This window comes from Xenia sp. Carnegie-2017, unplaced genomic scaffold, assembly GCF_021976095.1.
Source record: "Xenia sp. Carnegie-2017 unplaced genomic scaffold, XeniaSp_v1 HiC_scaffold_14, whole genome shotgun sequence".
Lineage (NCBI taxonomy): Eukaryota > Metazoa > Cnidaria > Anthozoa > Malacalcyonacea > Xeniidae > Xenia > Xenia sp. Carnegie-2017.
Window position 1 is genome coordinate 5,721,071 of NW_025813447.1, and position 11,250 is coordinate 5,732,320.

The following is an 11,250-nucleotide window of genomic DNA, read 5'->3' on the forward strand; positions in this document are numbered from 1 at the left end:
AAATAAGTTGTAGAAAGTCATCATAGTTAATGACATGAATAATGATTTAAGTTAAGAATTTCAAGTCAAAAACAAAGGCCTGTAATATTAAACTACCTTTTTAAAAACTTATAATACAATATATAATACACTTGAGTTTAACAAAATTCTACGGTGTAGTTTCTTAGCTATAGAGCTGTTTGTCGAATGTGGTGCCAACTTCACAGTTTATACCAGAGTACATTCTCAAGGAATATTATTCCTTTTATATTTTTGTGCACTCTCCAGATTTTGGATATATTATAGACAATAAGAATATTTACAATATGGCCAAGTTTAAAAAAATTCTACCGTGTAGTTTTTTATTTACAGGCCTTTGTTTAGCAGTGACTTGAAATTCTTACTTTAATTACATAAGATCATATTACGCGCATTCGTGTCACCTAACTATGTCGATAACTTTCTACAACTTATTTTTTTGTGCACTCTCCAGATTTTGGATATGTTATAGACAATAAGAATATTTACAATATGGCCAAGTTTAAAAAAATTCTACCGTGTAGTTTTTAAATTATACGCTAATTAAGGGAAATGAAAAGTACACTGTAATCTAAAGTTTAGTGTTTTCTTCAATTTTTTGACTTTTATACTATCTTTATGATGGTTAAGGACAGTAAAATAGTAATAAACAGTTAAGAATTGTTTTTTACTGTTGTATTTGATGGAAAACGTGTTTTAAAGACGATTTTTCGATTTATCATTTTGAATGATAGGTTTTAGTTGAATGAGGTGATGAATGTTGTGATGGGTGAAGGCTATTTCAGATATGGTAGAGCACCTTGTGCCCAGGCCCTTCTTTTCCTGACACGCACGTGAGTAAATGATATTCTCCCTCCTTATCATAATAACATTCCTATTTCTTACGTGCTTGCAACTTGCCATGGCGTTTTATACTTTAGTCGCTTTACAGAAGATAGTGGGATAGTGAAATATCTTAAATAATAGCGGGTTTTATTCAAACATCATTTCAAAGATAAAGATGACTAAGGTGACTAGGTGAGCAAGTATTGTATACTTTTAATTTATTTACCGATATTTTGTAATTTGTAGTGCTGTACTTGCACTGTGCGAATTATTGCAGCGACGGTTTTTAGCACATTTCTATCAACGATAAATGGTAGTAAATACTCAATTTTCAATTGTGTTATGTTAGTATTAAATTCAAACATTCTTGATGATGATATTTTCGCCCAATTCATTACACAAGAAGTAATTACAGTGCAAATGCAACACAGTTAAAATATAAGACAACAAATACTGCACTGGAAACGTGTAAAGCACAAGCTAAGTTTGTTATTATATAGGCTATACATTGGTTTAGGTGTTGAAGCAATCGCCATATTACTTGGAGTATGCTATACATATGTATATGATACACAAACTAGTATTACTAATTACATAGGCAATGGGTGATGATTGGTTTTGGTGGATGTATTTACACATGCCCATCCTTTAGACTGTTTTATGGGAATGGTTGTTGTGTGTTAACTTTACCTAGACAATCATTACCCTATTAGTAATTTTGTGTCAAAACATCAAAATTGACATGAGGGCCACTTGGGGCATATAATTTTTACTCTCTATTTGCATGTTTTTCTCCATTTCCAATCACCTGTCATTTATTTTAGGAAGAGTCCTTTCAGTTTATGGTGGGCAATAAAAGTGAGGATTCCTTGTTGTAGGATGATTTTCAGAGTCAATACATAATATGTGGTAGGATTGACAGCACAGATACATTTTAAGTTTTCTTCAAAACAGGTGCTCCACATAGTGGGCATTTGGAAAGTTCTGGCTGTTGTGAGTGTTGTTTTAGACAAGTTCCTCTTATTTTGTTGTAAATTCTAACCCTCATCTTATATGGATCACAGCCATCACTCATTGACTTTCCTTGCACAAACTGTGATGCATACCAGCAAACAAAAACACCACAACTTGAAGTATCTTGTTGAAGAGTATGGCGGTGAGGAGATCTGAAATTCTGACAGACCAAATTTGTTTTCAATAATTAAAGGGATGAATTTTGCTATAATCTGCATCTGTGCCTTGTTTTTAATATCATCAGCTGCATTCAATGGATCAACATAAAAAATATTTCTCTGTTGCAGATCTATGGCAATCAATGTCCAGTGACAGTGAGTTGGGTTCCAAGGTGCTATAATGAGATTTTTTTCATTGCTCTTTTCAGACCAAAGTCTTCCTCCCTGACCACCATTTTGCAAGGAAAGCATTGATGTGGATGCTGCATAAAGAACATGTTCATGATCTTCCTGTAGACACCAGAAAAATGAATTGATTACTTCATCATACAACCAGCCAGGTATGAAAGGTTTTTCACTCATGCTACTAAGTAAAATCTGTGTTTCTCTGTGCAAAAATGGCTCTAATGATTTAATTTCTAGCAGAGATACAGAATGTGGTCCATTCCTTAATAGTTTTGCGGTGATTGATGAAGATTCTGTAATGAGAGGTGTGAAACCTGTGTGAGGAGTTGGCATGAAAGGAATTGTTTGTGTATCTTTGCTGGATGATTGCGTTTCCATTTTCTCTAGAGATAAGTCTTTATTATAGAATTTTCTCATCATTGCAGCATGTTGGCCAACTCTTCTATTGTATGGGTGTATCTTCTTTAATTTTGCAGATGGTAGATTAGATAATCTGGCTTTCTTTTAGGATTGCTGGTTGTTGACTTGCTGATATTTGATGTTCTTTTTTTACGTTTCATTGACGTTTTCCCGGCGTCAGGAGCTGTAAGTGCTAGTCCTGAATCAGTATTGCTGTTATTCTCAAATTCCTGAAGTGCAGACTGAAGACTCTTTTCCAGGCTGGCTAGTGAAGTTGAATTAGTACACTCGTGGACCAAACTCTTTATTCTAGATAACAGATCACAACACCTAGTAATAGCTGTCCGTTTTGGGAACACTGGTTTAGGTAGAACAGCTGTCATAGTTTGTTTTATGTCAGCTTCTTCTGTTTCTTTTTCTTGGTCATGAAAACTTTCTGCACCACAAACTTGCTGAGCATCGTCAACTCTTTTCAAAATATAATCAATTGGTTTGAACAATATATCGACATCTAAGGTCAGAAATGGAGAATCTTTATATGCTGTTGGTAGGTTTTTCCATCCCCAACTTGTAAATTTTTTATTTTGAATAATCGCTAATAAGTGCTTGCATGGTAAATAGTTTCGTTGCCAGTCAAGACACTCGCAGCAAGGTATTTCTGTGTCATGAGGTGCCCTAAAATATACATGATAGTTGTGCTTTCCCATTTCACTGGTTACTAAAAATGCACCCATAGAGTCATCCACCAAAGAGATTGAACGTACATCTTCAGCATAAACAAGACGTTTCATGCAATGGTCGATAAGGTAGTTAGGACGATTATGCAGAAATTCTGGAATCTGTTTGTTATAACGCTTATATGCTGTGGAGCATTTTGTATTTTCGTTGATGTAGCTGAAATAAAAAATATAACATACAACTTTTTGGTGCAAGCACACAAATTTAATACAAAAATTTTGGTTTTAAAACCAGTATGCATGAGATTCATGCAACTTCACTTTACGGTTTACTCTCGGCTTTAATATAAATAATATACGTAAGCTAGCCAGGATCTGCCTCTCATTCAGAAAGAAAAACTGTGTCGCTTTAGATCATCTATTAATTGAATGCCAGACTTACCTTTCGTATTTGTCAGGAAGAAATTCATTTACAAGAATTGTTAACATTGCGCTGAGAGAATACTTTCGTAAAGTCAGTAAATACTGGTGTTTGAAAGCCCCATTTTGTCTTTCCAACCCATTGTTTGTGCTAACATAAACAAGCAGACGCTCTTTTCTGAATGCCCATACCCATCTCTGTAAAGTTAAATATCAATAAAGTATAAAAATGGTTGTAGGTTTTACTTGTATTGACCTGACGAAGAAGGAAAGTACAATGAAACGTACTTTTCCACTTTTCGTGTAAACGCTTGTGGTAGTTATTTGTGCAGTACATTTTGCGGCCGTGCAATTGCTAAGTCTGTATTCTTTTTTACCTTTTGTGTCTTATCCACGTGTTTTCCAGCCACCTTTTAAAGCTGTTATTGGTCTTCCACTCGCTAGTGTCTTTAACTTTTTGCAGGGCATTTTCGTATGCATCCTCAGTTCTTGCCCGTGCCAATTGTCTCATCAAAGCCAATATAAATTCACGGTTGTCTGCGATTCCATTATCTTTTTTAGATGTCCAACGTTCCCATGCTTGCTCTCGATGAAAATCGCAAAGCAGCACTTTGCAGTCTGAAAATATACCCACATGTTACACTCCATGATGAATTGCAGAGCTACGTAGCCATGGTATATAGAACTTTTTAAAAGGATGTTTAACTTTGTCAACACGATTACATATATATCGTAAAATAAAATAATCTGCATGTAGAAATTGATCAACCCTTTCTTCCCTTCCCATGTCCAAAGTTTTCTAATATTATTATTATATTTGATTAGCGATGGAAGAAATATAACTTGTGAATTGCTGTTCATTGCTTTTATTATTTAGGTGTTACATGGTTGATTTAGTGCAATAAAGAATGCCAGATGTTTTGGTCAAAACCTCTTGCAGCTCGTGCCTCATACCTGGAAAAACAAACTCAATTGATTTTATTTCTTCTTCACAAAGATCGGTCATCATATGCTGTGGGTTCCATCGTGGATTCCATTGATGTAAAATACTGAGAGCTTCTGTTATACTAGCTGTTGTTTCATCTTGTATTACAAAGGATGAAACGATAGCATAATCAACATTAGTCTTCACAGCAACAAAAAATAATGGCAAGGAATACTTTGTGGTTTTGTATGTGGCATCTAGGAAAGCTAGTTCCTGACCATAACGACAAAGTAACCTTGATTGCCAAGCCGTTTGGTGTATAAACAAAAGTCGCCCTTTTTGCTCCTTTGCAGTCGTCATAACCTCTTCATTTAAACTTATGTCGTCATCGCTGTCTTCTTCATTTTGTAAGTCTGTATTTTGAATTCACCGCTTCCTTCAACGTATGGACGGAAATAAAATCTATCGTTGCTCGAAGCCTTTTCGCATTTCCATTTTTCAACCAGTCGAGTGACGTTGTCTTGGTCCATAAATGAAAGCCTGGCTCTCATTGCCGCGTTGTACATGTGATTTTTTATTGTTTTAGCTCTGGGAAAGTATCGTCGATTGTCACGCAGAGGTTGTTCTTTTCCTCGAAAAGCTCATCCTTTATGTATATTTTCAAATGACGTTTCATCTCATGAACAGTTCGCACTCCTTCACTGACAAGTTCTTCTATCTTTCTAATAACCTTTTCATCTAGTCGTTGTGTCATTCCGCTGTGCTGAAATAGCAAAGGCAAAACTAGTTAGTGTCATGAATTTTATCATGCAGATGCCACAAATGATTGTGATGTTCTTGTCTACAGATTGCAAGACGAGCATGTCAAACAAGAGCATATACCATTCCAAGTCTGTGCGTGGTGTGATCTTCTGGCCGCGGAAATGAAATATAGATTCTGCGTTCAGTTTTACTGAGGAGCTGGGGTTTATTAAATGGGCTCGCAAATCAGCAGAGGTCGTGTCACGTTTCTTCTTTTAGCGTCATGTGGCACCTAAAAATATTGCACTCTAATCTTTTAGAAAAAACCAATTTAACATGTGTATACTTGTCGATTTACTATGAACAAAAATAAAGCCACAGTATAAGCAATTTTCTTTTTTATTAGTAATATACCTTGTATTCTGGAAACTTTATTACTTCTTTCATTTGTATGATGGCTGTGCAATCAAGTTTTTTACTATCTTGCTTCCAGAAACGTCTCTGTTTTATAGTATGATCTCCACGGTCGCCCTGTAATATGAGTAAAACTTTAATTTTTAAGTCCAATTTACTTTCATTACCTAAAGAATTTATGAAGAGTAGTGGTGTCATCTAGAATAATTACCAGGAGATTTGATTCATGTTTTTTTTTCTGATAAACGTTTCTGTCTACACCGTGTTGGCATTCCAAGACATTCGTTCCAACCAAATAGAACGGTACTCCATCAAAAGGGATGGGCTTTTCAGTACCGGATTTAGATTCCCACCAAATACGGTGTGGTTTTAGGTCATTTTGGTCTAACGCACAAAAACCATTGTAACAGTAGTTTTCATAGATTATGTTAACATACAGCGAAGCAATATAATATGTTACGTGAAGATGAGGAGATTTTAATTTCGTTAACAAGGTGCACTTTTAATAAATTAAAACAGGCCATGACCATGTACGATTATTATATTGATATTATACAGCAGGAAATGCACAAGATGAATCCTAACAACTTCCGTAAATACTTAGCTGCAGATAAACATTACATTTTAAACCTACTGATTTTATTGATTTATACTTGGTTCAACAAATGTATTCGACATTCTACTAAAATAAATACTTATTAATGTGTGATGATTGCATCATCACGGTAGAGTATTTCAAATATTCGCGCTCAAAACGCATTTTACCGGTGGCTCCAAAGCTCTTTGTTTTCGTGAAGACTGTGAATTTTGTCGTGGTCGCGTTTTCAAAATCCCTCACGAGCTCAAGCGCTTTTCCAAAGAACTTACATAACCGAAAAAAGGATTTTCTTCGTTGACAATATTGTCAATTTTTGGAATATGTAAATCAGATAAAGTATAATCTTCCATGTTGCGAAAGAGTAAGCGCGATGTAATATGTAAATATGCTGAAAATTAATTATTAATAGCTTTAAGTAGACAAGTTAAAGCTAAAGGGCCCGGGCACAAGGTGCTCTACCATATCTGAAATAGCCTTCACCGTTGTGATGAGCGTTGTGTTGAATGTGGTGGCCAATGTGGTGCCAATTTCACGGTAGTCATTCACATCCACATCTAAGTTTTTTTAGATTTCCAAGAGATCCCAAAAGGTGAAATTTCAAACACAAATCAAATTTTGCTGCTAGAAATCAAATAAAACAACCTTTTCATACCCTAGTCATTTGTCTTTCCAGATCAAAGGAATGGGTGATTCTCAGCAGAGAGGATCTTATGAACAAGGATGCAAACTACCTTTACAAAAATTGTCGATTATGCACTGATCATTTTGAAGATATGATGTTTGCAAATGATTTGAAAAATCGATTAAAGACTGATGCAAAACCCACTCTATTTAGCATTCCAAATGCACCCCCCACTGTTGGCACAAAACGGAAAACAATTAAAAGAGTGGACCAATCACATAAACAAGGCAAACACCAAACCTAGTTTCACGATGAAATTAGACAAATTTTAACAAATTTATTTTACAGCCAAAAAATCTAAAATGGATAAAGATCAGGAAAAAAGGAAAGATGGTATGAGAAGTTCTATTGTATGATTTCATTGTTGAGTCCAAAAATACATGGGAAACTATTTCAGTTCTAATTCTTGACCATTAGTATTGGTGAGATGTAATTATAGCTAAAGTTATTCATTTTGCATTTTATTTTCCATCTCAAGCTTTTGGTCACCACTTTGAATTAGTTATTACTCTTAAGTTTATGTTTAGAGCCACCAGTTGATGCACGAAGTTAATGAAAGTGGGCCTAGTACAGAAAGCCAAACTTCAGATTTTTCTTGCCAAACAAGTGCTATACAATCCAACAATACACCTAGAAAACAAAAACAACGAAAGTTAATAAAAACCCAGGCAAGGAAAATAAGTCGTTTTACGCATGCAAAGAAAAATCCATCAACACATAAAAATTTGGAAAAAGCATTGGAAAAGCTGCCTAAAAACCTTGCTCATTTTGTGCAAATGCAAATTAAGCTTTGTGAAAGAAAAAAGAAAGGGAGACGATACTCACCACAGATGAAGTCCATTGCTGTGTCCTTGTATCATGCTAGTGGAAGAGCCTATCTTATGCTCTCGAAATTAGTCATTCTTCCTTCCAAAACATCATTGCGCAGATACATCTCTAAGATGCCAGCTGCAACTGGAATATCTCAGGGAGCACTAAATATCGTAAAGACCATAAAGTGGACCATATGAGAGAAAATGAGAAATTATGTAATTTGTGTATGGACGAGATATCTCTCAAAACCAACTTATTCTATGATATAGCCAATGACAAAATAATTGGCCTTGAAGATTATGGAAGTGGCACAAGAACGAATAAACTGTCAAATTCAGCACTTGTCTTCTTGCTCAGAAGCATTTCGGGAAAATGGAAGCAACCACTTGTTTATGTATTGGTAAATGGAGGATGTCCTACAAAAGAAATGGAAGAGCTGATGAAGGATGCAATTGACAAAGTTGAAGGAATTGGGTTGAATGTTGTTGTAGTAATGTCTGATTTGGGGAGCAATTTTCAAAGTTTGGCTAAGCACCTGAACATCAGTCCAGAGAGTCCTTGGTTTATGCACAATCAAAGAAAGATTTATTTGATGTTTAATCCACCACATCTGATCAAATGTGTTAGAAATAATTTGATGAAATACACTTTCAATTTCAACCAGTTCACAGCCAAGTGGCAGGATATTGTGGATTTCTACAATAAAGATAAAAAGTTGTCAATAAGAGCAGCACATAAACTGACTGATAAGCACATTGCACCAAACAACTTTGCAAAGATGAAGGTGAAATATGCTACCCAAGTCTTAAGCCACACAGTAGCAGCATCCATAGGCACATATGTAAGTGTTGGATGTCAGCCATCATCAGCTATAGGCACTGCAGAATGCCTTTTGAAGTTTGATTCTCTGTTTGATTCTGTGAACGTCTCAACATTACATTCACAAAAGTCTTTAAAATGTGCATTGACCAATACCTCTCCACACCTCAACTTTTATGAGCAAGCTATTCACTTCCTATCTAATCTCAAGATTTTTCATGGCAGCCAAGATTTCAAACTTAATGTCATTAACGAGGCAAAATAAGAAAAATTCTATTGACTGCAGTTTACAAAGCTGAGGAGCGGTCACAGTCACAGAACGAAATGTAAGATTTCGAGCTTTACAACACGTTTAATTAGGTTGTAAAAAAAGAACGATATAGAATATACCTTAAATTTTGTCAAACTCTCGCTAGGAACAAATCTACGACCTTATTGAAGAGATACAGGCAAATATTTCTACTTCTCTTTACAATCCTTATATTGTTTGTCAGAAATTGACTGGCTAGGAAGAAGGCGGCCGAGATGCGCGAAGCAGCATGCATCATCATCATCATCATCATCAGCCGTTCACGCCACTGCTGGCAGATGGCCTCCACAACTTCTTCCACTCGATTCGGTCTTTAGCTCTCCTCATCCAGGTCTTTCCAGTTTCCTCTTGGATCTCGTCTCTCCATCTTCTCTTTGGCTTTCCTCTTCCTCTGGTGCAGTTTCTTGGGTACCATTCTGTTGTCAATTTGGCCCATCTGTTGTTTTCCATTCTTGCCACATGGCCTGCCCATCTGCCTTTCATTTCTTTTGCTGTTTGGATGACATCTTTCACCCTGGTTCTCTCTCTGATAACTTCATTCCTGATCTTGTCTTTTAGCCTGATATTTAGTATGCTCCTCTCCATGCTCCTTTGTGTGACTGCCAGCTTCCTTGATTGGTGTTTTGTAAGCGCCCATGTTTCTGCTCCGTATGTCATAGATGGTAAAATGACAGTGTCCATTATTTTCCTCTTCAAACTGTTTGGGATGTTCTTCTCCTTTAGAAAGTGACTGTATTGCCCGAATCTTCTCCATCCGACATTGATTCTTTGATTGACCTCAACACTGATTTCATTTCTTGGTGTTAACATTTTTCCAAGGTATTTCTACTCCTCCACCTCCTCCAACTTCTCTCCGTCAACTGCGATCCCTCTTCTTTGCTTCCTCCTTGCGATGTCATTGCAAAATGATCTTGGTTTTTTTCTTATTCATTTTCATACCATCTTTCTTTCCTTCTTCATTCAGTTTCGTCAAAAGTTCTTGGAGATCTTCCTCTTTGTTTGCAAACAAGATGATGTCATCTACGAATCTTAAGTTGTTCATTACTCTTCCGTTGATGTTGATGGCTTTTTCCAATGATATTCTTTTGAAGATCTCTTCAATGGCAGCAGTGAACATGATAGGTGACAGTGTATCTCCTTGGCGGACACCTTTCTTTATCTTGATCTTTTCGCTCAGCTTTTCTGTTCTTATTTGTGCTGTGCCTTCTCTGTATGTTTCCTTTATGCTGTTTATGATCTTTCCTGGTACTCCGTGTTTCGCAAGTGATTGGAATACTGGGGCATGCTTGATGGAATCGAATGCCTTTTCGTAATGTACAAATGCCATGAACAGTGGTTGTTGGTACTCGTTGGTTTTCTCGAGTATTTGTCCTGTAGCATGCAGGTGGTCTGCAGTGGAGAATCCTTTCCTGTATGCTGCTTGCTCTGGGGGTTGATGTTCATCCAGAGTGCCACTGATTCTGTTCTTGATGATTTTCATGAACAACTTGTAGACGTGGGATAACAAACTGATGGGGCGGTAGTTTGCAAGATCTTTCTTGTCTCCCCCCTCTTGAAGAGTAGAATAATGATGGCGTTCTTCCACTCTTTTGGCACTTTTTCCGTCTCAATGGCTTTGTTGTAAAGATGCTGAAGTTTTTCCATTAGGATGTCACCTCCGGCCTTTATCATCTCTATTACCACAAGATCTTCACCGGGTGATTTTCCGTTTTTCATCTGATGGATTGCCTTCTCCACTTCACATTTCATGATTACTGGAGTCTCTTCTGCTGGTCTCAACTGAATGTTTTGGGAGGGAACTTCGTACAGTGCCTAATAGAATTCTGCACATCTCTCGAGGATTCTTTTTCTGTCTGTTGTTACCTTTCCATCCTTCTCCTTCAGTGCTTGAATCAGAGCCTTCTTTCCATCTCCTGTTGTGCTCTTTTTCAACCCTTTGCCACTTTCAACTGCTTCTCTGATTCTCTTGGTGTTTGCTTCTCTCAGATTTTGTCTTGTTTTCTTCCTGATTGTCTTGCACAGTTCTGAATATTCTATCTTTTCTCTTGTTGTCACTCTTTTCATTTCTCTCCGTTTCTTAAGCAAGGCTTTGGTATCTGACTTCAGCTTTTCCTCTTTCCTGTTTATCACTTTTCCTGCAACCTTCTCTGCGCATCGCTGGATGGTTCGCTTAGTTGCGCGGCGCTTTCCTCAACGTCATCAATCTCGTTTCCTAGAATTTCAAAACGGTTGCTTAATTCAATTTGAAATT

The 11,250-nt window shown here is 36.6% G+C and overlaps 1 protein-coding gene and 2 long non-coding RNA genes across 4 annotated transcripts; 2 read left to right on the top strand and 1 right to left on the bottom strand.

The window, feature by feature from the left end:
- Positions 1 to 872: 872 nt before the first annotated feature.
- Positions 873 to 2,587, top strand: LOC124434536. Of its 2 annotated transcripts, none has more exons than XR_006944815.1 (4): positions 873 to 1,035; positions 1,668 to 1,752; positions 2,225 to 2,356; positions 2,439 to 2,587. It is a non-coding gene; the product is annotated as an uncharacterized LOC124434536 (long non-coding RNA). The 2 variants fall into 2 exon arrangements; XR_006944814.1 differs by having other exon boundaries at positions 875 to 1,035; positions 2,442 to 2,587.
- Positions 2,588 to 2,665: 78 nt separating this feature from the next.
- On the bottom strand, positions 2,666 to 3,891 carry LOC124435130. Its single transcript, XM_046985078.1, has 2 exons — positions 3,720 to 3,891; positions 2,666 to 3,494 (listed from the first exon to the last, which is right to left on the bottom strand). Exons 1-2 carry the CDS (start codon positions 3,764 to 3,766, stop codon positions 2,666 to 2,668), a joined length of 876 nt encoding a protein of 291 aa, XP_046841034.1. The 5' UTR covers positions 3,767 to 3,891.
- Positions 3,892 to 4,084: 193 nt separating this feature from the next.
- LOC124434535 lies at positions 4,085 to 5,753 on the top strand. Its single transcript, XR_006944813.1, has 3 exons — positions 4,085 to 4,372; positions 4,575 to 5,029; positions 5,470 to 5,753. It is a non-coding gene; the product is annotated as an uncharacterized LOC124434535 (long non-coding RNA).
- Positions 5,754 to 11,250: the final 5,497 nt, after the last annotated feature.